Consider the following 27,991-nt stretch of genomic DNA (forward strand, 5'->3'; position numbering starts at 1 on the left):
TTTGGAGTTATATGAGTGCACATTCTTCAGTGAAAATAATATGCAAAGAGAAGAATATCTTGAATCTTTCAGAATCTCAGAACATGTAGTTTAGTAACTGGAAATCAGAGTTCACTGAACAAAGAGGAAATAAATATGATAATGACATCCAATAATGTTACCTTATTAAAAAATCCTTACTTCTCAAAAACATCTACGTTACATCAGGATATAGTTTTATGATTACAGATATAAATCAGGTAAGTCACTGTTAATAAAAAAATAAATAAATGGTCAATAATTCCAGTGACATTTTATTCTGTATGAGAGAAGCTGGTTTGTAATTAACCTAAAATCAATCTACACTATTTGCTCTGACCTAAGTACAATAAAATTTGTTGTTCTGAGAATCTCTGAGCGATTCCTACGTTAATTAACCATTTTCTTAAGAGACCACTAGAGCTTAGAGGTATCACTTCCATTCCACAAAACCAGCTCAGGTCACATGCTGGATTAACTGAATCAAGGGGTTCCACATTGATTAGTGAAATCTATCACTGTAATCTTCAGTGTTGTGCCCCTCCCCCACAAATAGACCTGGTCATAGACTTTCTTACCCAAGTTATTCCAAACCCCAATACTTTCACCCAGAGTTTATGGTATCATCACATATGTAAATTTCCCTACTTATTGTCATGATGTATCTGCTACATAAGGTATACATATCCTAGGTTCCAAACAAGGTGTTCAGCCTCTCATCCATGGCTCCATAGCATACATACAAGAAGCTTTCGGGAAATGTTAAGAAATTTTCAAAATCATGGGATTACAGATGGAAACCCAGATTCACATCTCTAAGGGGATAGCTCTTGAATACTAGCCAATCATTCATTCCTGCATGACTAGACAAAATGTGTTCAATGTGTTCAAACTTTCTTCTTGATTTATTCCATTTCAGATCTCGAAACATACCACAAAAAAATGGCCTGTCCCAGAAAAGACAGATGGCTGGAAGCATTTTATGCACTACATACTGGCAAAAAGATGATCACTCCAAAGATTCAAGAGGAAGGCTAGAAGGACTATTGCAGTTTCCTTACCGCAGGGCCTGGTGGACCTGGAGGTCCAACACTGTCCTGTGTACATGTACAAGCATTGGGAAGAGCAGGGCATTTTGCTTCATCTCTCTGAAATTTTGAAAAAGAATATTCAACTATGAATTGAAAGTGAAATGTCTTCCAATCCTCCACCCCCATCTGTCTTACATACACAAGGAAATCCGGTTCTCAAGTTGAAGAAATAATTTGTATTTATCAGTAAAAATAGTCTTATGTGGGGCGCCTGGGTGGCGCAGTCGGTTAAGTGTCCGACTTCAGCCAGGTCACGATCTCGCGGTCCGTGAGTTTGAGCCCCGCGTCAGGCTCTGGGCTGATGGCTCGGAGCCTGGAGCCTGTTTCCGATTCTGTGTCTCCCTCTCTCTCTGCCCCTCCCCCGTTCATGCTCTGTCTCTCTCTGTCCCAAAAATAAATAAACATTGAAAAAAAAATTAAAAAAAAAAATAGTCTTATGTTGAATCTTGCTTTGGTCTTTTATGTCTTTACGTTTTACTTTAGGAAACCTTATATAACGAAGAAATGCTTATAAAACCACCACATAGTCCACTGGTAATTTAATGTGGTTTTCTCTAATCCAGTATTAGAGAAATGCTGAGTATCTCAGATATCAATGCCCATTTTGTTCAGAGTAAGATCTAAAATCCTTTCCATGGCCTAGAAGGCCTTACACATTCTGCAAACCAGCATCACCTTGCCCATCTCATTGCCTACCACTGCCCTTCCCGTTCACTTTACTCCAGCCCCACTGATCTACTTAATATTTCTCAGATATTTAGGGCACTTTGTGGTCTTAGGACCTTTGCATGTGCAGTCTCCCCTGATTGGAATGCAGTCCCCGTCATCCACAATGTACACTCCCTTACTTCACCAGGTCTCTGCTTAAACCTCACCTCATCACTGAGGGCTGATAGTGCTTGCCTGACTCTCTATCCCTTCACCATGATTTGTTTTTTCATCATAAGACTTTCTACTTTGTAATGTAGCATGTATCTACTTGTTAATTCTTTCTCTCTCCTTTCCTTCCACTAGAATATTCACTTTCACTGCTGTAATCCACGCACATAAAATTGTGCCTGGCTTATAATAAATAGGTGCTCAATAAGCATTTGTGGAATAAATAACACACGTTGATCCTGTGGATGTATGTAGCTCACTGCTTGCCAAAAGCATACACTCCATCATCACATTCAACTTTGTAGCCACAATGAGGGAAAACCATCATCTCATAAAGTAATATGGTTATGTCTACCCTAAGCCTTAGATGTCCACAAAGGTGATGTTTTTTATTCTGTAAAATGCTGATATTTTACAAGCAATAGGAGGGCTTTGTAATTAGTAGATATATCAAACGCCCTGATCCAGCGGACTTTTCTAACTACGCATAACCACCCTGGCTGTTAGGGAGAATTTCAGATGTGGTCTTGTGTATTCCTGGATTTTAAAGGAGGAGGTCACTGGCCTCAGCTGTGATAGCTGATGAGCATGCACATCGTGCACATCCCTTGGCTCCGTCTTGGAGATTCAGTTGCTGAGTGCTACTTCCTCTCCCAGACCATCTGCATCCGCATCCCTTATTGCAGGAGGGCTTTTAAGACCACAACAACGGTTCCATTCCATCTTACTTACCCTAGAGGGAATATCACAGCATCTGTCTCTACTGGTCCACACCGGACTGCATACAATATCAAAACTCTGGATTTGGAACTGCAAACAACCAACAGAAACATCAGCTAAAGATGCGTGAAAAACATTTCATATTAACAACTCCACATTTTAACCTTTGCCAATTTCTCACAAAGACTCTCTCAAGAGTGCAAACCCTTGAGGGCAATGTGATCCTTACTTCATACAGGAAGAACATAAAAACCTATGCCTAAGAGAAGGAGATGTTAAAACAAAATGCATATGTGAAATTCCCACATCTGATTCACTTCCCCGGCTAAAATAAAATGCTTGATTGAGTTTTGTTTTTTTTTTAAGAAAACATTAATTTCTTTAATTAAGAATTGGAAGACTACATCCATTTAAATCAACTTTTAAAAGTCCACTCTTGTAGAAAAATAACATTAAAAATAACATTCTTCATTTATTCTAAAATTGATGTTTTCTTTTCATAAATTCTTACCTGGGACTGACTAATAACTTTGATGATTCAGTTTAATTATTTCAACATAGCATATACTTTCTATCTTTCCACATTTAAAAAATAAAGTTATTTTGATAAAAAGGAAAAAGCTGCTTAGATGTAGCCATCCTTTTATAAACCTGTTATAATTGTTCTATTTAAAGAAAAAGACACTATTCAATAAAAAGTCTATGTATAAACTTGTTGAATCACTGTTGTACATCTGAAAGTAATATAACATTATGTGTCACCTATATTTTAATTAAAAAAAATAAAAAGGTACATGCTAAGTGCTTGATAAATCTTAGTTATCATTATTACCATCGTTATTGATTTATAAGATTAGGCATATTAAGTATTCTATTAATCCTAAAAAATGTTTAAATTTAATTAAATTAAAAGTCCAGATGTTTATCACAATATATTAAGTTTGCACTAATGGTTTCTACATTTCAGAATAAAAATTTCACTTGTGAATCTAAGAGAACAAAATCCTGTGTGTGGAAGAAAGCTAAATTAATAAATTTAATATTTGTAAGTAAATTCTTTTAAAAAGCCAAAAATGTTAACCTTGCTTTTATTTATTTTTTTAGACCAGAGAGGGGCAGAGAGAGGGAGAGAGAATCTTAAGCAGGTTCCACGCTCAGCACAGAGCCTGACTCAGGGCTTGATCCCATGACCCTGAGATCATGACCTGAGCCAAAATCAAGAGTTGGACACTTAACCAACTGAGCCACCCAGGTGCCCCTAACCTTGCTTATGGATCAATATTATTATTGATTGACATTTAATATAAACTTAATTAGCCTGATACAGTGAAAACTCTAGATTTAAATTTTTACTAATAGACAGCATTATAAATATGGTTGGCATGCTCCCGCCTCAAACTTGAGCCAGTGCAAATTGTGAGTAATGCAGTCAGCTGGCCACCCTCCTACACTGATCTTCCTTCTGAGACAGACAGATGATGACTCTTCTCAGAGAGAGCACAGGCTCTATGACAGTCACTGTTTGTGTCTGTGTTATCAAGCTACAAATGCTTAATGTCTTGATTGCAGAAATTTGTATTAACAATTGCTATCTTTGAAGAACAAAAAATGAGTTATTTTAGATTTCACTGATTATCCTGGCAACTATTTGTGTTCTACTCTCCAATTTGGTACTGTTTCAAGATGACTACATGATGTTCTCTGGTGTCTTGACATCTTATTTTGTTTCTAGCAGTAAACCACATTATTATGTTCTGTCAGCAGTATATTTCCTCAATGTAACTTTTTCGATGTTTCAATCTGACCAAGGAATTTGACAATTTAAAACCCACTGAGAAAACAAAAACAAAAACAAAAACAACCCACTGATTATTTTTAAAATGTTATTTCAATCTTAATGAAAAGTACCTAGAAAAATAAAAATGTGTGACTTACTGTAGCTGATTTCCTCTCCCCTTTAAGAAGTTTTCCAAGAATTTCATAACCATCAGTTGTGATATTTCCAGCTTCCTTGATGTCTTTTTCTATAATTTCATAGCAGTCGATGTAAATCTTAACACTTTTTGAGGTCACTACAATATGAACCTAAAAAGATCATTTGTTTCCATTATAAAGTTTCTACCCCAAAAAACTTGGGTGATTTCTGCATATTTCAGATCACAGGTTGACAAATATGTTCTTTATATTATTGTTATCCCAAATCAAGTCTTGGACTAAAATCCCAACAGTCAGATTACAATGTCAATGTCATTTATTAAAAACATCAAATTAAATGAGCCTTCATCCACATATACATGCATAATTGCCTATTTTCCCATATGTACTCTTTCTGAGATGACCAGAGATAATGTAGTAGATGAGATGATCCCATTAACTATAAAGAACTATTCAAATACAAGTTAATAAATTATTAATGTATTGTTATACTCAGTAAACAGGATCCTCAAATGTCTTCCATTGATTTTGCTAAACTCAATTTTTAACTTGTTATTCCCTACTCTCAGCCAAAAAGAATTTGCATACCATATAGACATTTAACATAGTAAAGAATTAGCCCACGTCTTCTACAGAGATTCGGTTCTGGAAATTGATAAATAGAAGATTCAATTTCCTTTTAAGGAAAGAATCTTATGTTGATTTACTTCTTATCTGATATTCAGGACACTCAGAATTTAAATCTATTAGTGCAGATAATTAATAAAACATTTGTATTTCAACAGTGTAAAGAATGACTGCAGGTAATCTTTGAGTTTATAGTTATACTCATAGTTTCCACTTATCACAGCACAAATACTCAAGTAAGCACTCGATAATTACTTTGAAAAGTTGGCTCCAAGTTAAAAGGAAAAGAAATACCCTTAAGTTCTTTGAGTCAGTAAGCATAAGGACAATCTCTGGCAATGTTTTTAAATAGTGAATATTTTTCCCACATAGAATCACCACCAAAACATTAATTTAGTGCATCTGTTAAGTTCTAAGTGTGAGCTGCATATTGATTGCTTTTATATAAAAGTGATACATAGCTTACTAAAAATTAACTTTAAATGTCCCCGGAACAATCATCTAATATTGAATTCAAGAAGAAGACCATATAAGCATTTCCAAGATATTTATTATCTAATAAGAACTAAAACTTATTTTTGGCTCTTCTATGAACAATCTCAGAGGCAAAAATTCACAAAATATTTTGAAAAAACCATAGTACCCCCAAAATTATTTCAAAATCAAAACTTTTAATTTGTAACAAAATTATTCCAATTGCCAGTCAATACCAGCCATTAAGAAACTCATGCTAAAAACATATTTTCCTACAATCTCTTCAGTGCTTTTCATCACATTTTAAATACAGGCATAATAACATTTCAGAGTGGGTTCTTCATCTGTAGACCACTGTCCCAAGTATTTAGGGACTATTTCCCAGCTGTGAATCCTTTTTGGTCACAGTAAAGTAGGAAGAAATAGGAACACTCTTATCAACTCATCTCCCTTCCCAAGTTCTACTGTTCCCTAAATCTTTTATTTTTCATCTATTCCACTTTTTTTCTTATGATAAACTTCTCACTTGGAACAGAGACACAAAACGTGTCAAGAGAATCCTTAAAAAGCAATAGCTGTCCGCCATTCCTTACTTAAGCTCTTTTACCCTATGCTCCTTTTCTCCCAAGAGTCCCCTGCATGTCATTTTCATTAATTTCCTACTATCAGAGTACCACTCATTCACATCCTAAAGACTGAAGAACTTGAATTCCCAAATTAAATGGAAAATGAGAGAAAAGTGTTCGAATCTTTGAATGAGTAAAGAATGTAAACAGACAATAGTGACTGAACTTAGTACTTGAATTGATAAGAATGGGGTGGAGGAGTACAGGAGGAAAAAGAGCATAGTGAAAACACAGAGAAGAAACTAAAAAAAGAAAAGTCTGATGAGAAAAAAAGGTAGAGATTTGAGGAGACAAGAGAGCTTGTCAGAAGGAAAAAGAAGAGGCATTACATAAAAACTAAGAACACAAATGCCTCTCCATAAAAGCAAGCAAAGAAAGAAATGTCAGAAAAAATTATCTTGATTTGTAATTAATGACTGTCATTATAGACCTCTGCACAAAATACTGCTTTTTTTTAAAGTAGAATGAAGTATTTGATGAGGGTTGGAAATTTAAACATAATAGTGTTTAAGTGGTTATCAGTTGGTTCATAAATTTCTAATATCTTCAGTGGTATGGAAGGAAAAATAAAATAGTTCTTTTTAGCAACTACTGAAATGTGAGTTTAATAGGTGTATTAATGAGCCAAAAAGTTCATAAGAACTTGGCCAAATTCAACATCTATTATCAGATAAGGAGCAGTTGAAGCTAATAATATTTGTCAAGCTAGAATTTTCTTTCCCAGTGAGGCATTTATTTTACTGTACTTCATCATGGCAGTAGATATGCCATTATACTCAGAGATCTTCGTTTTTCCTTCATTGTTGTTTTTCTTCTCACCAATGTGTACATTGAAGTGACTTTGAGCTTCATGAGGAGAGTCCCTTGCTATCCTTTGCAAGAATGATTCATCAATAAGAAAAAACATTCTGGAAAGAAACCAAGACTCTCAGGAAGAGAATTTTCAAAAAATCTAGCTAAACTACTCAAGTACAGGAAAGTTCAATTTTTACTTGAGAATCAGACTGAACTGGAAATATGTGTCTCCTATGCACGGGGACTAATTTTCTGAGTGCCTTACTGTTGCACAAGTGCTATTCCTCCTGTTAACTAAATCCAATGAATGACGGAATACCATTAAAAAGCCCACTCTAACCTAGATGGCAATAATCATAACTTTCGGACTAGCATGCTTGTAACTCTTTGGTAAACAAGCAGAAGCAGCTTACTGTGCTCTATGAAAGAATTATTTTTATCAATTAAAATACTATCCACAAAAATTAAGCTTTTGAAATGAAATGACATAAAGGTTCACAATAAAATGGTAGGTAGAAAAAATAGGCATACAAAACTATACCTACTACATGATTCAAATTTTGAAGATATTAGCATTGAAAACATATCAGCATATTAGTAATAATTATCTCCTTGTTAGTAGAATTACTGTTTTATTTAAAAATTTTTAAATATTTATTCATTTTTGAGAGACAGAGAGACAGAGTGTGAGCAGGGGAGGGGCAGAGAGGGAAACACAGCATCTGAAGCAGTCTCCAGGCTCTGAGCTGTCAGCACAGAGCCCGATGAGATCATGACCTGAGCCAAAGTCGGGCGCTTAACTGACTGAACCACCCAGGCGCCCCTTACTGTTTTATTTTAAATATTCTCAAATTAATCAAATTCTTTAAAAGAAGATTTTGGTTTTAAAAGACATAGCTGTTTCTACCAATTTAACATGACCTTTTAATAAATAATAAATTAGTTTGAATTTTAAAATCATATCCTTTTTCTATAAATAATCAGATATTTTATGTTTTTACCTTGTGAAAACTGCCATAAAATAATGTCTTCACTTCATCTGTGTCAAATGTAACAGTTTGCACTTCACCTCTTGTATCCTTGTTAAAGAATGATAATGTCTTGCTAGAAGCTGTAACCAACACATAATTGTTATTAAATCACATGCATGGTATACTTTATGTGGAAAATATTAATGATTCTTGTTGGAGAGATTTCTAAAATATTCAATAATTTCAGTTGAGATTAAATAAAATTAGAATATTTATCAATACGTTGTATTTTTAAACATAAAATCATGTATCAAGTAATTATATATATTCAGTAGGTTTTTAAAGAAAAGGAAAGAGAATTCACAATCAAAAGTAGTATGCATGTGCCTTAAAATAAGATAAAAATCCTTACGATCTGCAATTACGCCAACTTGTGGTTTATAGTCTCTATCTGTGATTTGCCAAATTGCAAAAGGGTCACTGGGAGTTTCTGGGAGAAGTCTGAACAATAATATAATTGTATATGAAGAAGGAAGTCCATTTGGGTGTAGATCTCTGTTGGATAAAACATAACTGATTAGTTAATTAACAAAGATTTCTCACCAGAAATAGAGAGTATTTTAAATCTTTGTACAATAAACTCATTACCAGCAGTATTAGAAGCTAGTCATAATAATCTGGTGACATATTAGAAAAGGAAAAATTTAGGAAACACATCAAAAGAGCAAACACTAAAGATCTATTATGTAAGTAGTGAATAGATTATTTACAATTGGCTAAATTTGCAAAAGTCTGGGAAATTGCCCAATGGTCTTTTATCCTACCGTTAATAACTGTTAATATCCTACTGTTAATTGTTTCTAGACACAAATATGATTATAAAATTACATAATGATTTTAGAGTGATAGACACTGTATCTATGGATGTAATTTTAAGAAAATGAATCTTACTAAATACGCTTAATTTACAATGTCAGGGGAATGAGATCATGAGTAATACAGCTTAAGGTTTTAATTTCTCCTTGCCTATCTCTAATAGTTTTTACACTTCCAAATTCCTCCCTTGAAATCAAATAAATCACATAATCTCCAGAAGCTCACATGTTCCCAAAAATAAAACCAGTAATAAACGTTAAGCCCATGTACATGTGCAAACGTTTAGTGATGATAAAGGATGTGATTCAATTAAAAGGAAATGTTTCTTGGCTCTAAAGCCATTAGACAAAAAATGTGGTCCCATGTGCTCTTCCAGAGTTGAGTCAGTCATTGTTCCGGGGGAATCTCTGAAGCAGGATTGATGGTTTTCTGTGTGAGACCATTTAATAATACTTTCTTCCTGAAGGTAGCGAAAAGGCTTTAATTATCAACTCTTGGACAGAAAAGAAGCTGTTCCTCCACAAATTTTGACGGAGGGCACAGGATGTCTCTGAAGGTTTCATGTCCTAGTACCACACCACTGGTACTTCTGGAACACAATGCCGCCCTGCTTCTTAAAACGTATGTTCTCAGCATGCTGACATGATGCCTTTCATATGTGCAAAAACCTGCTATCTCCATAATATTCCATGTTAAAAATAATATCTTCTCCATATTAATGCATCTCTCACCCGGTGCATGTTTCTCCATTAGTTAATGAGTGCTTATGAAAAAAGTGTAATTGCATTCATGCTTCTGTCTTTCAGCCACAGTTCTGACTCTTGAGAACACAGTAGGCTGTCACAAATTAAATGTAGGAATCATACCTTGTGGTGACTGAAGTTAAACACCGGGTATTAACATTCACTGACAAACCTAAAACTGTGAACCATCATGGTTAACCATAAAAGAGTTAGGAACTTACAGTGTGGTCAAACTACAACAATATGATCTGTGCTTTCTTAAAAGAAATTAGCTTTGGTTTTATTCTGAATTTTCCATCAGCTTTCCCAGAGCATTTCAAATTTCAGACATCATTTTCTGACCCTGTCCTAAGTTTCTAAAGGCTTTATTTCTTCTTGCTCTTCTCTTCCCATAAGCTGCCAAACACATATTAAAGTGTTTTAACTCTAATGAATAAAAAATACATATTTTAGTTATGATTCCCAGGTGCAAACTTTCATGAAGTAAAATAACAACAGCTAGAGCTACCCAACAGATTGCCAGAGCATTGGCCAATAAAAACTAACCGCTGCCTGTCTGATCTTGGACAAGCAAAAGTGCCACAATACTTCATCTTCTGGAGATCTGAAACATTAAAAAGAATGCCGGCTCTCATTCGGCATTTATTCCATTCAGTCCCTCTGCACCACAGGAAGAAATGTTCAAAATAATTAGTTGCCATCCTGCTTAAACAGCCTCCCTTACAAGAAGCCTTAAATCTACAATCCTAGCCTTAAATCCTAAAAGGTCCATTATCCATAATATTTCAGAACCAGGATGAGATTCTTGGGTCTGAGAATAGTAAGGCTGGAGTCTTAGTCTCCTGTGTGACCCGATGGGGAAGACACTTAAACCGACTGTATTTAAGGAAACTAAGCTAAGTCATCCATGAGGAGACTTCTGACAATTCTAAAGTTTCTAGATTTTAAGACGTCAGCAAAAATTCTAAGAGCTGCAAAAAAGTGTCAGGCCCATGATGAGAGAAAGAAACTCCTCGTCACACTTACGCTGTAGGCTGATTCACAAACGCATTCTTCTGAAGTCTGTATGCTGAGTAGCTGGGGAAAGACCCAGACTCCAAAGAGACTCCTGGTACGGAAGCAAAATTCTTTTCTGTCAGGTTGTATGCTTCAAGCATCTTAAAACCTTTACACCAGAAAAGAAAAGATCAAAATTAGGTCCTTGTAATTATTTTGTTGCTTAAATCTGGAAATAAGTTAGTCCAAGGGTATAAATGCTTACCGGGTGAGGTGTAGCCGTCCAAATAAATGAGAGGACAACCTGCAACATACAATGTTCTCTGAGTTCGATTCAGCCACATGATACACAAACATTACACACGCACACGAAGCAGCTATGTACATGTACCAAGTCATGGGAGTGTTCGTTCATTTACAAAAATAACATCCATCTAACCCTTTATAAGTGATTTCTTGTAGACTTCCTTTGTGTAGGAGAAATTATAGTGCTAACTGGTATAATCAATGTTTTCTGAAAATCCTCCAGTCCCAGTGTCACCCTGGGCCCCCAGAGCCAGGGATCCTAGAGGGTGGCTTTCAGGACCCCAGAACCGCAAGGGAGGCAATGGTACCTCCAGACCCACTACCTCCCTCCCCTGCGCAATTCCATTCTGAGCTTTGGCATGAGTTCTGAGAGTAAACCCCAGATTATTGTTCACTGCTGCCACCTCTAAGCACATCTCTGAGTTTTTAGTAATGTGTGAGAAGGCAAGATATAACACCTGTGAAGCGTAGCCCTCCCTAGGACCAGGGGTCTAATACTAGCCACATAAGTGTCTCCATTACACCCCAAGAATCGGTGCTTACAGGTAGGAAAGAGGATAAATTGACTTAAATAATTGATCTTTGGTCCTTCGCTGTATTTGAAAAGCTCCAAGTTCATTGAAGTCTTGGCAAAAACAAGAAAAATCTACACCCAAAAAACCAAAAGAGGACCAAGTGAATTTCTATGGAGTGCACACGCAAAACTCAGTGTTTTCCTTGCTCCCTTGAAGCACGGATGTTGACAGAACAAATACCAATTGATTACTAATAGGGAAAACCTTCATCTCACAGAAATGTTTCTATAAATGCATTTCTAAGCTGAAGATTAATTTACTCAAACGTCACAGCATTGGGACGGTGGGAAAAGGATATGTTAAAACACTTCATTTCCATACAAGGAATATTACATCCTCAAGGCTAAAAGCGGACCTCTGACAAACACACATTTAGCATGATCTCAATAGGAACAATGATTCATCAGGTTCCCAAGTGATTTCCCCGAATCTATTTACTCACGGACCTGATCCCATACAGGACAGGCCATTGTCTACTAAGTCGTTTTCTTCCAAAACAGGTGAGATTGTGGATCCATCTGGACCATGACTTACTTGAAGTGGCAGTCTCACAGACAAACGTGATAAGGTTGTCCTCAATCTTCTCAAAAGATTCAAAGTCATCCACAATGAACACGTGCCGTTCACTCGGTTTGCTGGCAATGTTAGCGAGCTCATTGTAGTCAACGTCAGCCACACCGACTACAAAGACACTGAACCCTGCAGAGCAGTGTTTATAGAGTGAATTACATGTCCCCTTTTCCATACTTTATTCAGCAGTTCAAAATAAAACCTTTTCAGAAATGACACTGCATTTTTCTCAGTATATGCAGTAAGTCCTTTTAATGGACATAAACTCTCTTGGACTTTTCCAGGTCTTCCTGTTTTCTGGCTTAGAAAACTCAATTATTTGGGTTTCCTAAAATAAAATCCTAACAATTAAAAGGCACACATCTTAACAGCAGAAAGACTTGATGTGGTGCACATTTCCTTCCAGAGATCCATAGTCCTAACAGACCCATCCATTCGACAGCTCTCTTAGGCACCATTAACACTTTAAGCTTATGTAATTCAGAAACCAAGAATGGGCTCATTTTAAACTTTGAGTTCTTGAAACTGATTTTCTCAACAACTCAGGCTCAAAGGCAGCACTTTGGCCACTCTTGAAATGGAATCTATTAATTCCCAGCGGAAATAAACTTTCATTTATTTAGGCTAACACAAATAAACAAAGACTTCACTCCAAAAGCTTAGTCTGAAAGTAGAAAAAAGTAGACTATATAAGAAATTAGTTCTCTAATGAGATATAAATAAGGTAAGGTAACTTGAGCAAGGATGCATCACCCCAAACTTAAATCAACCAAAAGCCCAAAATATGTAGATATCTGTTCAAAGTGCATGACATTGCACTCATGCAATGAGTGGGTGGCTCAGTCAGTTAAGCGTTCGACTCTTTATTTAGGCTCAGGTCATAATCTCACAGTTGTGGGTTTGAGTCCCATGTCAGGCTCTGCACTGACAGTGTGGAACCTGCTTGGGATACTGTCTCTCCCTCTCTCTCTGCTCCTCCCCCACACTCACTTGCTCTCTCTCAAATAAATAAACTTAAAAAAATAAAGGCAATAACTTATTTAAAAAGAAAAGTCAGTACAAAGAACAATCTGTATTGAAAGAAGACAGTATGACTTAGCACTAATCATGACTCTCATGGTTTTACCCAAAGAATTATGTATGTGCCGATGAAAAATTCCATATAACAAAGTACTTTCTTTTTTTAAAAATTTTTTTCAACGTTTTATTTAGTTTTGAGACAGAGAGAGACAGAGCATGAACGGGGGAGGGGCACAGAGAGAGGGAGACACAGAATCGGAAACAGGCTCCAGGCTCTGAGCCATCAGCCCAGAGCCTGACGCGGGGCTCGAACTCACGGACTGCGAGATCGTGACCTGGCTGAAGTCGGACGCTTAACCGACTGTGCCACCCAGGCGCCCCACAAAGTACTTTCTAAATTTACTACAATCATGCACAAAATAGAATTCTCTCTAAAATATGTTAACCTTGGACTCTACCTGGGAGTTGGGATTTGGGGGTGTGGAGGGCGTTAACGCAAGTGCTGGTGAGACCTAATTTCATCTCTAGTAATCCTAAATAATGAATCCAAATCCGTGTTGCCAGGAGGCTCTCAGGATATTTGATTGTCAAGGTCCACTTCAAAGATATCTTCCTCCTCCTCCTTTCAGCAATTTGCATTGGGACTGTATCTGCAAGGATGTGCTAAAGCTAAAGGCTTCCCTATGTTTCTCCTGGCACAGGGAACCAGCATCAAAATTCACTTCTGCTATGGTAGGAAGTCTGCTCTGGGACCATCCCATTACTGCATTCTGTAGCCTTCTAGCCATGATGGGGAAATTAGGTTTGCTCTTTTACATACCCCAAGTCACATCTTACACACATACATATATATACACACCATGTCATTTCTCAGCACTTACTAAACCATCCACAAATTAAATATAAACTAACATTTCAAGGGTATGGACTCCAGAGTAAAACAGGAAAAATAAAGTAAAATCAGCAGTTTCATCTTTCGCAATCATTCCTGAACATGTAAAACTGTTAAGATAATGAGTGCGCTCACTAGACATCAAATTCATGCCTGTGCTTACCCGACTGCTGGATGACCAAAGCTGCCTTCTTGACCTCATCCTGTGACCGACCATCTGTGACCACAACCAGCACCTTGGGGACATTCTTCCTCATGCCGCTCTCCCAGGTCAAGACCTTCTCCTTGATAAACGTGAGAGCTTTGCCTATAGAGTGTTGCAGGGAACATTGTACTGTCACCTCAGTGAAAACTATCCAAATGCCAATAGACACACTCAACTGAGAAGAATATGAATATCAGAATGTGGTAGTACACTCAGTTCTACCACTCCAAATGCTTTGGAGAGTGAAGGTCTACGTTCACAGTTGATTAACTGTACCTGTTCTTGTGTTTCCTCCTCTGTACCTAATATTCTGGAGGGCCCCAAGGGCTTGGGCCTTGTCATTGTACGTGTTCAACTTGAACTCAGACTTGACCTCGTCACTGTACTGCACAAATGAGACCTGAAAGGGAATGTAGTTGGTGGTGAGGTTAAGACACCTCTTTCTATAGTTCAATTTTCCAGTGGCTCCTCCTGTTGTTGAATGGGGAAAATAAATATCTTAGATTTGACAGACTATTATAAGCTCTTTATAGCTAATACTATAACACTGACTACTATTGTCTCATTAAATTTACTAATTTCTAATCTTCAATGAAACCACCAATAATTGATATTAACATTGTAAATATGCTGTATTCATATAGTATTCACATCTTTTCTCTAGGATGTAGGAAGAGATGGGCAAGGCTAGGGAAGAGTGAGGTCCCAGGATTAGAAATGAGAACACACCATCTTGAACTCAAATGTTGGCTAAGCAATTTGGTCCTTAGCCAACTGCTTCTTCTCACTAATTGCATTCATTCTTCATCGTAAGATTAAAATGTTGTAAGTGTGCTAATAATCAGCACTCACCACAAACTTAGTGTAATTTACTAGACAGAGTACAGGCTTTGTAGTCAGAATTCAATGGGCTCAAATCCTAGCTCTGCCTCTTAGTAGCTGTGTGACATAGGGGAAGTTCTGCACCTCTCTGAGCTTTCATTTCCATATCAGTAAAATGGAGATAACTATCCTTACTTTCCAGAGTCATGTTAAGGACTGATAATCACGTATATAAAGTAGATGATACAGTAGTTATTTTTTGCTTTTTATTAGAAATCTCAGTGTCTGAATGGATGAAAAAAATGGCTTAATTGCTAAAACATTAATTTAAGACTATAACTAGCTTGAATTTTTTACTCTTCTTGGGTTGGAAAAATGTTCACAGGATTATTTGGGGATTTTAAATTTAGTATATTCCATAAAAGAATACATGATTTGTTTATGAACTTACGTGTGGCTTATGTCAAAATCTCTTATTTTTATAATCAAAGATGACACAGTGATGAAGTATGAAACGCCACACACCCACGCCAGTCACTGCTCATCACTGTGTCCTCTATCTTAATAGGGATTGACGATCACAATGCATTTAATTTCCAGAACATTAGATGACCTTTTATGGAAATGTATCATTGTCGGAAGTCTTAAGCAGGAAGTCAGAGTCAGAATGCCCTAAATTCTCCAAAAGCAGTATCATCTAGCCAAGAGAATATCTACGGAAGGATTTATTTTTCTATTTGTCATTTATATCCAACTCCTTCCCAAAAATACATGTGTAAAGGAAAATAGTAAATAACAAAAGTCAAAACATAGTTTATACAGAAAAGCCTTTCTAATTAAAAAGAGAAATTCAAAGGAAATAGCAAGACCTTACAAATGAATAGCCACTATGAAACAGCACCCACCTGAATTCCAGCAGGACTGATTTCATCAAAGGCTCCCACAGTATTGAAGATGAATTTTACAACTTTGTTAAAATTATCATCCCCGATACTCCAGGAGGCATCAGTCAAGAATACAATATCTGCCTTGGCCCCTTTGCATACTGGGGGGAAAAAACAGAGAAACCCCAATTCTCATGAATTCTTTTACTCAAATGAAGTTACAAAGCAGAGAAGTGTAGCCCAACACCCCCTACCCAAAGTAGTCTTCAGCAGCAGCAGCAATTCCTGGGAGCTTGTTAGAAATGCAGAATCTGGGCCCTACCCAAGACCTCCTGAATCAGATTAGCAATGACAAGGTACCCTGAGGATTCACATGCACAATAAAGTTTGAGAAGCACTAGTCTAATTGTCCCTTAATTTCTGGTCTGGAATTACTCCACCTGCTTAGATCCATTATGCAAATATATGCTCTTTCCTTGTGGAACTTCTGAAGTGGTTTCAAACAATAGATGAGGAGGAAATAAAATGAAAAGCAACAATGTCTAGAATTTAAGAATACCCATCAGTGGGTCTGGAGGTTTTGTATATAATTGTCAAAGATTTGGTGCAAATTAGGTGTCTTTTCATTTTAAATTAGGCCACTAGAATCATACAGAGTAAGGGAAGGGAAGGAATAAATTATCTTTGATTTGAATTTTCAGACCTGGAGGGTTAAAAAAATTAAAATTTTAGTATATAAAAACATGTAGAATATACAGCACCAAGAATGAACCTCACATAAACTGTGGACTATGGATGAAAATTATGTGTCAGTGTAAACCCATGATAACAAATGCACCACTCTGGTGTTCAGTGTTGATACTGAGGGAGGCTATGTGTGAGAGGGGCAGGTTGTATGTGAGAACTCTATGTACTTTCAGTTCAATTTTGCTAAGACTGCTTTAAAAAGTAAAGTCTAGGGCACCTGAGTGGCTCAGTCCATCGAGCCTCCAACTCTTGATTTCGGCTCAGGTCATGATCTCACAGTCATAGGATCTGGCCCTGTGTTGGGCTCCATGCTTAGCGTGGAGTCTTTTTGGGATTCTCTCTCCCTCTCCTTCTGCCCCTTCCCTGCTCATACTTTCTCTCAAAAAAAAAAAAAAAAAAAGTCTATTAAGAAAAATTTAATATATTTTAGGACAAGGTTTTTTACTGAATTTCTTTCAACAGTCTAAAGAAACCCATTATTATTTTACCCTATAATACAATTTACCCTATATAGTATTATTTTATCATATAAGAATACATTTTTAATTTTTTTATTTTATTTATTTAGTAGGTTTAATAAAGTTGTAGCATTCTAGAGCCCTCTAAGACAAAAGAAAAATACTTATAAAATCTGAAATTCTTTCAGTTAAGTGCCAGAAACAGAAACGTGGGGAAAGAATAAAGCAGTAGTTAATTAGCTTAAACTTGATCTGATAAAACACTGAGAAGTGCCCCAAAGTACTGAGAGACCAGTTCTGTTAGCTCACTATGTCTTTTTGCCAGTTCCCTGCAAGTGACAATTATGTCTCAAAACTGCATTGAATGAACATTTTTTAACTTTGTGCAATCCAAGGCCGAAGCCAGGAATTCCAAAGCCAAAGGCCCCAGGTGTAGGTTGAAGATACAGCCAAAAAGGTTCACAATGCCTATTGATGTCAGCATCCAGGAAAAAGAAATGCCCACCATGGGACTATGGACAATGCAAAGTACCACTAGACATTAATCTGCAAAATTGAGGAAAGAGAGTTCCAACTGAAGAGCTATAGCTTATGACTGAGTTCTTTCACACTCCCGCCTGAGCGGGAGAAGAACAATTACTGGTAATCTTTTTATTTTTTTAATCTAAAAACTCTTCAGCAAAGATGATAAATCAGAAATAGCCTATATCAGTCGGAAGTAGCGTCTAGGCTACATAAATAAGAAGGCTATAAATCCCTATCAGCTGAATGTACTGCCTAACTTGCTGTACTTACCTTCCCGGGCTGGTGGAATTGTGGGAGGGGGAGGAGGTGTGGGAGGCTCCGTAGGGGCTTCTGTTGGCTTCACAGCTGGAATTAAAAAATAATAATTAGAAGAATATAACCTGTGCAAATTTCATATCACAGGAAGTGCATGTTAAGAGCAATTTAAGTCCTAGATAACAAATCAAGTCTCATTGGCACTGATATACTGGAAATTCTATTGTATCCAAATTTGATGTCATTGGTAGTCATTCAAACATTGACAACAGCTGCAGAAAGCAAAACGACAATTCGAAGGGTGGATGAAAGGCCTTCAAATAGGGTCAAATGAGTAAAGGTCACTAATACGAGTGCATATTCACCTTCTCACTGCCAGCAAAAGCTGTATCTCCCTCCTATAGCCCTTCCCTTAAAATAACACCAACTCTGTAACAGGGACAACATGGATTTGCTGTAGATAAAAGTCCTGAACCAGCCACAGGTTCCTTCTTCATGAATCTGCCATCATTCCAATCATTACTATTGCCCAAAGGGAGAAGTGTCTACACCGGAGCCACTAAAAGTCTCCCACACGTAGAACATTCTATTCTGACACCTTAGTTCTATACTAAGATTCTATTCTATAGAATAGAACATTCTATTACTGACACCTCAGTAATCTGAGACTTTCAGATTACTCAAAAACTTACTGGTATGTTCTTTGACAGAGACTCCAGGTCCCTCAAGATTTGGTGTCTGCACAAAAACAGTGACACCATAATCAGTTTCTGGTGAAAGACCAGTGAAGCAGTGACTGGTTTCCGATCCACGCACTGTAATTTCTTGTCCTCTGGTTCCTGATTATGACAACAAAGGAAAATGCCAGTGTCACCATCAAATATATGTAAAGACATTTTTATATATAATTTTGTAGACAAAATAGCATCTCCATTACTGAAGTTTAAAATGTTGCTAGTCTGTGCCCAGTCCTTTTTTTTTTTAATTTTTTTGTTTGTTTGTTTGTTTGCTGTTGTTACACACATACCATCTGCAGGGCTTAGTTTTAGCCTGTAGGAGGTGGCTGCCCGGTGAGGTGACCATCTAACACAGAACGTATCCCACCCGACCTGGTAAGTTTTCAGATCTGTCACATTTAAATACACTACGAGAAAAAAAAAAAAAAGAAAGAAAGAAAGAAAGGAAAAACAGATTTACTTCACGAATAAAGACAAAAATGCATACTTTTAATCAAAACACAATTTTAAAACTTCCACTGTAGCTGAAAAACAAATGCCAATGTTCTTAGTATGTTTCCTTGTAAGAAACATACAAGAAACATACAGGAAAATGTGGTACAGCTAAAACAGACCTCCTGTTCTATCACTAGTTCTCAAGGGAAAGAAATTCTACATAGTCCCTCTGGACACTACAAAGAACCAAGACATCTCATGTAAAATAATAGTAAGAAATTTTTCTAAAAGGCTATCTTCTAAGTCCTTAAATAGTTATTAACTACTTGGTGACCACAAAATCTATCTTTGGGCCAAGTCATTAATCATGGCATTTCTGTGAAAATTTTCAATTGAATCAATCATTTAAGTAATATATGTTTTAACATCACATATGTCAAAAAAAAACTACATGGCATTCCAAATCTAATTTTACAGATAATTCATGGATAAAATCATAATTTCTATACTTTTTATCTTTCAAAATTCAAAACATATTTTACGAGAAATAAAAATATCACATACATTTCTGTATACTCAATTATATTACTTATATATTTGTGTGGCTAGACAACAAAGGGCCACCTCCTTAATGCTGAGGAAACATGAATATGTTAAGAAGAAATGAAATTAGAACAGGCTGACCTGGCAATCTGCACCACACTCTTTCTTACAACCATGAAAAGATATGTCACTCACATGTAGTGCCTTGATCCGTCAGGGGGACACTGAGTCCAGAATCATACTGAGCATAAACATCCACATCATAGGTGGTGCTGGGATTGAGATTGTGTAACGTGTATGATGTCATTTCTCCAACAAAAACTTCCATGGGCTCATTGGAACCTTTAAGAACAATCACAAAAATACATAGAAATATGCCACCACTAGTCTCAAATTTTCCTTAAAATCAAATAACTTATACTCAAACGATGGTAGGAACACCATTAATTCCACAGCCCCTTCTGCACCTGCTCACTGTAGCACATGTTTCATTATATGGTGAATACAAAACTATAAGCAGAGACTGAATTCTTCACCCTCTTATAATCAAAGCATACATAGCACAGTACCTAGAATGTAGTAGGTTTGTAATCAATGCTCCTTTAATGATAGTAACTACCCTAGACCCCTCAAGCCTCTTCTCTAAGCCCCAATTTGGCAGCATAGTGCTTTGTGCATAGTAGGTGCTCAGTTAACATTTTTCCAATTTGTTATAGAGATGATTTAAGAAATTCTATCTTGGGGTGTGCCTGGTTGTCTCAGGCAGCCGAGCGTCCGACTTTTGCTCAGGTCATGACCTCACAGCTTGTGAGTTTGAGCCCCATCTATATAGGGGTCTCTGCTGTTAGCACAGAGTCCACTTTGGATCATCTGTCCCCCTCTCTCTCTGCACCTCCCCTGCTCACTCTCTTTCTCTCAAAAATAAACATTAAAAAAAAAGAAAAGAAATTCTATTTTGGTTCTTATTCCATGAGTTTGGTTCCTGAAGGCCCTCAATTAGCAACACCTTCTCCTCCTTTAAGCTCTCTCTCTCGAAGCTCATGTTCCCTTTCTCTTGCCCTCTCTCCTTTATTTTTCATAGCTCACACCCTTTCTGGGTGCGTGAACGATACCCTCGCAAAGTTGGTACAAAGAGCACTTTTCTTCCATTTTGCTAAGCAAACAGGCAGAACATAGAAACAGAGATAGCAAATCATTTAATCAAGGTGATATCCACTTAGGTGTAAATGTTAATGGGAAGTTGAAAGCAAGCCTGTCAGGAATAAACTAAAATGCATATGCCCTTGACATAATGGGAAAACACAGAAGTTTATATTGATTAAATATGCATTATTTCACAATCATAATAACGTATAGAATATCTGAACACAGATTCCATTTGTGTCATTTTATGAACCAGACCAAACTTTATAATCATGCAATATAAGGAGAGTCTCATCTACACCCATAGTAACAATGACACTTCAGACCATAGGCTTAGAACATTATTTCCAAAAATATTGCCTCTAGTGGGAGAGGGCTTGATGTGACAACCAAACTCTCAAGAGAATCTAATCACCGAGGATGCGGTAAAGGCTCCCTCATAAACAATAAACTCTTTAATGCATTTGTATGGCAATAAAGGTATTTCCTTACCCACTGGCTTATACACAATTTTATATCCAAGAACCGGAGAGGGTGAAGGGTCCCAAGATACTCTGAATCTCGTATACCATTCATCAGAGATGTGTATGTTTTGAGGTGGAAGCAGTCCCACTGCAAACAAATATTGGCACACATTACTGACCTCTCATTGACAAGCAAGGATGGAACTGGAGAGTGTTATGCTAAGTGAAATAAGCCATACAGAGAGCATAGGACATTATGAGTATTGATTGCACGGTCCCATGACAATAATTTAATAAGATGCCCTCATCCAGAAAACAATTTCAAAGCTGTGAAACATTCAATGGGAAACTTAGTTTTCCAAATTCAAACAGTAACTCAAATGGCCCCAGCAACTGATGATTCCCAGAGCTATTAGGCTATATAATGCAGATTAACAGAAAATACAAGAGATCTCATACTATTTGTAGCATGTTATACATTACAGATTGTTAGAGCCAAAAAGCAATTTAGAAACTGTCTAGTCCAACCACCTTATCACATAAATAAGATTTGATTTGCCCAAGACCACACAGCTCGCTGGTGACCAAAATGACGTTCTTTCCCAGCACCCTTCTATCCTCCCCCATCATAACCTAGAGCAAATCAAGTCTCCAGGGGTACTGCCTCCAACTCCACACCCTGTAAAACCAATGCTGTTAGGTAGCATGCTGAGTAGTTACTGCATTATTATTTTTATTTATATTATTAGATACATAACATATATTATAAAGGATTCAACTTAAACACTTTTTTTTTTTTTTTTTGCAAGAGAAACTGGAAATGGCTTTGGCACTTCCTTGAAAATTTAAGTCTGGTAAAGATTTTTTTTTTTATATTTTGATAAGCACAAAATTCTAAAATATGCCATTTCCCAAGAAAAATACCAGAGACTAAAAGTACCAGAGAGGGAAAGTGAAAAGTGAAAAGTTGTTCAATTTAAATCGTCAAGTCGCTGAACTGAGACTCCATTGACTCAGTCCTGCAGACAATAAGTATCAATAAATATATAAATTCTTGGCCTTGAGAGGCTGAGATAAAACAACTCTATAGGTATTTTTCTCTTGGGAGCTTTCAAATGTCACCTCCCCCAAATTTTGTAATGTCAAGATTGTTTAAGCACTGAAAGTGTTTGGGCAACTGAGTGTAGCAAGGAACCTGAAATCATTTACTTTAGTGGGTTTTTGCGGAATGAAGTGGAAAGAGGAACACTGATATTTACCGGTAACAGAACTCAGACCTATATAGCCCAGCCTGCCTTTATGCTAAACCAATGACTTTCAATCTCGGCTGTGCGCTAGAACATAAGTGGATCCAGGTTACAGTTCAAACCAGTTCCAGTAGTATCTCTGGGGGTTTTAAGGCTCTTCAGGTAATTTCAGGGAGCAACCAACTTGGAGGACCTTTGCTCTAAACAATAAGAAATTGACACCAGTGTAAGCTGTAAAAGGGGCCCACCGTGGAGTCCAGGTGGCTCAGCTGGTTAAGCTTCAGATTCTTGATTTCGGCTCAGGTCAGGAGCCCCGCATCAGCTATGCACTGACAGTGAGGAGGCTGCTTGGAATTCTCTCTCTCTGCCCCTCCCCTGCATGCTCTCTCTCTTTCTCTCTCTCTCAAAACAAATAAACTTTATTTTTAAAAAAGAAAAAAATAAAGAAAAGGGATCCGAGCAATGAGAAAGAATGAAATATGGCCCTTTGTAGCAACGTGGATGGAACTGGAGAGTGTGATGCTAAGTGAAATAAGCCATACAGAGAAAGACAGATACCATATGTTTTCACTCTTATGTGGATCTGAGAAACTTAACAGAAACCCATGGGGGAGGGGAAGGAAAAAAAAAAAAAAAAAGAGGTTAGAGTGGGAGAGAGCCAAAGCATAAGAGACTGTTAAAAACTGAGAACAAACTGAGGGTTGATGGGGGGTGGGAGGGAGGGGTGGGTGGGTGATGGGCATTGAAGAGGGCATCTTTTGGGATGAGCACTGGGTGTTGTATGGACACCATTTTAACAATAAATTTCATATATTAAAAAAAAGGGGATCCGAACACTAATAATTTTCTGTAAATTACTTGGCACAACAGAAAAAAAAGCTAAATTTGCAAAGACAGAGATGAGTACCAATCATCTTGCTTCTTTATTTGTGACTTAACATTTTATCATGATAGAGTGTTTTTTGCTGATACTAAATTGACTGAGTTAACAGCTACATCCTTTACTGATACCACACAAACTAAACCATTATTCGGAGAAACAATGGTTTTCCAAAGGAGAAACAAAACTATCTCAAGCAAAGCAAAATATGCAGATTTTGTCTCTTTTTCTTCTTTTAGGGGACTTTTAAAAAGTTAAAATACAAATTCTATTTCCATATCATTTTGACAAAATTCAATGTTTAATATAAATGTTAATGCAGTATTAATGTAATATTTGGGATGTACTGGTAAAGGAAAAACTTAAAGATTATAAAAGGATGAAGACAGTTACCAGTTCTTCCATTTCCTGTTAGATGGCCACCGTCTCCGTCTTCATAAACAGCAATAACAGTAATTTTATATGGAGTATCAGACTGCAGGGGCTGCAACATTACATTATTTCTTCTGCCTGGGACTGTGGTCTATAAGAAGTTAAATGACAAATTATCAGCTAGAGAGCTTCCAGATCAAAAGGCAACATTGTTTTATGTATTTCTATAAACAGTAACAGTTTCTTCATCCTTTGTTTTTGTTGCACAATGCTCAATCAAGGTCTACACTGCCTCTGTGCAGCGGCAGGAGAGTGGTTCTAGAGTCAGAGAGATCTGGGCTCAAATCCCAGATCAGCCATTTATCAGCCTTGTGACTAAGCAGAAAAATCGTGGAGGAAATGGTGAGGATGAAAGGTAAGAACACATACAACACCTCGGTGCACATTACTGGGTATTGCGGCAGTCAGCAGCATGCAGCAAGGTTTGTCTCCACCTCTCATCCATGTGTGTTACATTTTCATGTACTCCCACAGCAAATTCCCACCACGCAGCCACTGTGGGAATGGTAATAGCTGCTGGGAATGCTTTGGTGAACAAAAATGGACTCCTTGTCTGCCCTCAGGGATATCAGTTTGGCTGATACTAATTAGGCGGAAAAGACGAAAAACAGGAAATGGAAAATACATTCAACTACCCCCGTGAAGAGGAAATGAACCAGATATATCTATCTCTCTTCCAACCCTATGCTTTACCTCTACAATGTGCACTGCTTATGCCAGTGGTTCCCAACATGGAGTCCCCTGAATTGTGAATTGGGTGAAGAAATTATATTTTCAGAAAGTAGGGGGGAAGTTGACCATTTGTCCAATGCAAGGCTGAATAAATGCTAAAGCATGAGCTTCTCTGCTTTGGCAAACTAAGTGTGGTAATACTGCGTATCTCATTTTGATCGGAAACTCTAAATGACAATTGCATGGGTTTCTGATAAATAAAAATGGGTGTCTGAATTAAAGCTTAAGATATCAAGTTCAAAAGATGAAATAGAACATGACGATAACCAAGGGGGGGGGTGGTGATCAAAGAAGGTCTATGGCAGAATGATTGCAAACCACAGACCTAGCTGCTTTATAATCAACATTTTGTGTAATCTTCAATTGACCTATCACTTCAATTAACCACTAAACTTTTTAAAAAGTGGTAAGTTTTTCCATCCATGGCTAATGGATATGCCTGGTGAGGGCTGTGAGGAAGTTACAAGAAACCTAAATCGGGTTCAAGAGAGACACTGTGACACATAAAAAGTTTTCAGGTAATTTGACAGCATATTATATTCCAAAACCAAAGTGCAACAAAAAATGTTAAATTTAAAGAAAAGAGGCATCAGTTAGCACTGGAATACTGAAGGGGCATCTTATAGAGAAATCAGATTTAAAGAAAGGATAGGCTTTGCAGGGTCGTATCATTTGGACATTAATTTAGGTAGCTCAGAATAGTAGGTATCATGTTTCACTAGACTTAGTTCTGAATAAAATTAGGTGGCTAGAAATATGTATTTAATGCAATAAGACAATTTTTCAATCTGTCTTTAGAACAAAATGAGCCCAAAGACATTGACTCTCCCTAACGTGAGAGACACATTAGACGTATTTGGGTCAGAGAAAGTATTGTGTCAGTATTGTGTCAGTATTGTGTCAGAGAAAGTCATAACAAATGTGACTGTCACCCAAGAGTCAAGGACTCAGCTGTAATCACAGTACACTCTCAAAGGAAAAAAAAAAAACCAACTTAATTTCACCCCCCTGCCAGGTGAGAGATTATAAAATGCTCAAATAAATGAGAACTGAACTTACATATTCATCAATTGGATCTCCAACAGTGGGAGAATAAATGATCCTGTATTGCTGAACCGGCCCATCAGCATGATCCCAGGCTACAGAGAGGCTATTGGTTGTCTCCCCAAAGACTCTCATATTTCTTGGTCCACTTCGTGGTACTAAATAAATAAAAATAGAATAAAGTTAGTTGCCCACTTGTGAGCATGGCAGACATGGGGTGGCGGAAGGGGCATAGGATAATTTTACAAAGGTATAAAGGAGTTACTTGGGGAAGCCTCACATTCGTTAGGATATTTACTCCCTTATGTTTGAAACTAAATATACAGACTGGAAGAGAAAGGGATTATTTCAACTACTATAAACCACCTCCTGTTTAATGAAACATAGAAGCCAAGCCCTCACTTCTCTCAAGTGCCCACTTGGTGAGAAGATCCACTGCAAGGCAGAAGAAGAGAAAAACTCCTCTTTAACTTAGGTCCCAGATGAGAAAATGGCAGAATGAAGTTCCCTCAGCACAGACAGCAGTCATGGGCCCAGAGCTTTAGCCTGGAATTTGAACGTGAGGATGCCCAGGCAGAACCACATACCCAGGCTTACTCTCGTCTGTGCAAAGGTGGAGACAGTGCTCACCACTTCTCACTCAGCACCCACCTCCCACTTCTCACTCACTCGGAGAAGCCCTGCCAACCTAGTTAGAAGGGAAGGGGGTGGAGAAAGGATTTCTGCCTCACGCGTTCGGCCCTGGCCAGGGCTGGGATTTCCCTCTCCATCGGAGTAGAGAGCTACAATGTTCACAGAATAGGGTGTGTCCGGAATCAGCCGCTCCAGGTGCACCGTGCGGGTATTCCCTGGCACCACCATCTGGAGGGGAGGAAATGCCAAATTCTGCTTGACAACAGCTCAAATGCTTATCAAGTTTTTTAGTAGTCAACATAATAACATTTACAATTAAAAGCTGAGCCCAGGCACGTCAGAAGCCAACCACTATGCTTCCTCATGAGATCTGGCAAAGCCACACTATCAGATACAATTTATCCTCAGAAATTCCCCCTCCAAAAAAAAAAAAAAAATTAGTTCATACTAAACTACTGAATATGCTAAACTACCCTTAGTAGCTTCAGTTGTCTCTCATTTATGTTTACTATAAAGATTCTCAAATCCAGGGCTCATGGTAGTTACCCACAGAGCATCCTGATTGTTAGACACACATAAGAGAAGGGACCCCCCCACACACACACACACTAGTAGGGGAGAGATTTTGCATTAAAATTGAGAGCTACTCCATAAAATGGACAAGGACAATGTTGCCTGAGTAAGTCCCACCATACACAGAGACATGCAAATCATTTGTCTATCTTTGTTCACCGCCATTGTCCATTTTTATAAAGACGTAAATTAGTCCATAAATTTACTTTTCCCTAGGTGTTCTGATACTATTTCTATTCAAATTACTAATTTCAGATTTCTACATCATCAATCTACTTATAAAACTGAATAGGGGACACCTAGGTGGCTCAGTCAGTTAAGCATCTGATTCTTGAATTTGGGTCAGGTCATGATCTCACAGTTGTGAGATCAAGCCCTGAGTCAGGCTCTGTGCTGAGCGTGGAGCTTGCTTAAGATTCTCTCTCTCCTGCCCCTCCCCCATTTGTGTGTGTATGTGCACACCCACTCCTTCTCATCTCTCTCTCAAAAACAAAAACAAAAAAAAAACTAGATAGTATTGTGAATTGAAACAGACTGGGAAACTTGTAAGAGCCAGTGAAGGCAAACTTTAAGATATTTTCATAACACAGACATTTCTATGTTACAACAAAAGCCCATACTGACGAGGTCTGTTAATGATTTGCATTTATTACTGGGGTATTTAACTCATATAGCTGACTTGTATTTTCCCAAAATCCATCTTTGCTAACTAACCCTAAATTTAGTACACCACCTTAAATCGTTAGGTGCAATCATGTAAGCATTATTCATGGTCATGTTTGTGGCTGGCATTCACACAGGCTACCAAACAAGACACAAACACAAGACTAAGCTCATCAGGAAATGAAGTTTGCATGAGACTCGCTGCCACTCCAGTAACTGGCTTATCCGTCTGGCCCAGCAGCCACAGCAGGAGGTGCAGTAGAGTCCACACAGCTCTTTTACTGAGCTCGAAGAGGACCAGATTGCTTACAGACTCCGACGGTCTTGTGCCAGCCACAGGAGAATACACGATGCGATACTGCTGCACGGGCCCTGGCGCAGGGTCCCAGCGGACGTCTAGGCTGTTTGGCGTGGGATTGTACACTTGGACATTCCTTGCCAGCCCTCTCACCACT

The 27,991-nt window shown here is 37.6% G+C and overlaps 1 protein-coding gene across 4 annotated transcripts in view; it reads right to left on the reverse strand.

Moving 5' to 3' along the window:
- COL12A1 (collagen type XII alpha 1 chain) overlaps nucleotides 1-27,991 on the reverse strand; it is a 117,242-nt gene that overhangs the window by 17,958 nt on the left and 71,293 nt on the right. For all 4 annotated transcript variants that reach the window (XM_047858972.1, XM_047858970.1, XM_047858968.1 and 1 more), the window contains 20 exons: nucleotides 27,847-27,989; nucleotides 26,399-26,528; nucleotides 25,683-25,825; nucleotides 23,853-23,982; nucleotides 21,361-21,480; nucleotides 19,921-20,067; nucleotides 19,038-19,154; nucleotides 18,703-18,849; nucleotides 18,026-18,100; nucleotides 16,047-16,186; nucleotides 14,596-14,719; nucleotides 14,278-14,421; nucleotides 12,167-12,331; nucleotides 11,017-11,055; nucleotides 10,782-10,920; nucleotides 8,549-8,691; nucleotides 8,167-8,276; nucleotides 4,644-4,793; nucleotides 2,721-2,798; nucleotides 1,080-1,166 (listed from right to left, as the gene is read on the reverse strand). In XM_047858972.1, the coding sequence (XP_047714928.1) occupies nucleotides 1,080-1,166; nucleotides 2,721-2,798; nucleotides 4,644-4,793; nucleotides 8,167-8,276; nucleotides 8,549-8,691; nucleotides 10,782-10,920; nucleotides 11,017-11,055; nucleotides 12,167-12,331; nucleotides 14,278-14,421; nucleotides 14,596-14,719; nucleotides 16,047-16,186; nucleotides 18,026-18,100; nucleotides 18,703-18,849; nucleotides 19,038-19,154; nucleotides 19,921-20,067; nucleotides 21,361-21,480; nucleotides 23,853-23,982; nucleotides 25,683-25,825; nucleotides 26,399-26,528; nucleotides 27,847-27,989 (2,471 nt within the window). The remainder of the gene's footprint in view (nucleotides 1-1,079; nucleotides 1,167-2,720; nucleotides 2,799-4,643; nucleotides 4,794-8,166; nucleotides 8,277-8,548; nucleotides 8,692-10,781; nucleotides 10,921-11,016; nucleotides 11,056-12,166; nucleotides 12,332-14,277; nucleotides 14,422-14,595; nucleotides 14,720-16,046; nucleotides 16,187-18,025; nucleotides 18,101-18,702; nucleotides 18,850-19,037; nucleotides 19,155-19,920; nucleotides 20,068-21,360; nucleotides 21,481-23,852; nucleotides 23,983-25,682; nucleotides 25,826-26,398; nucleotides 26,529-27,846; nucleotides 27,990-27,991) is intronic.

This window comes from Prionailurus viverrinus, chromosome B2 (genome assembly GCF_022837055.1).
Source record: "Prionailurus viverrinus isolate Anna chromosome B2, UM_Priviv_1.0, whole genome shotgun sequence".
NCBI lineage: Eukaryota > Metazoa > Chordata > Mammalia > Carnivora > Felidae > Prionailurus > Prionailurus viverrinus.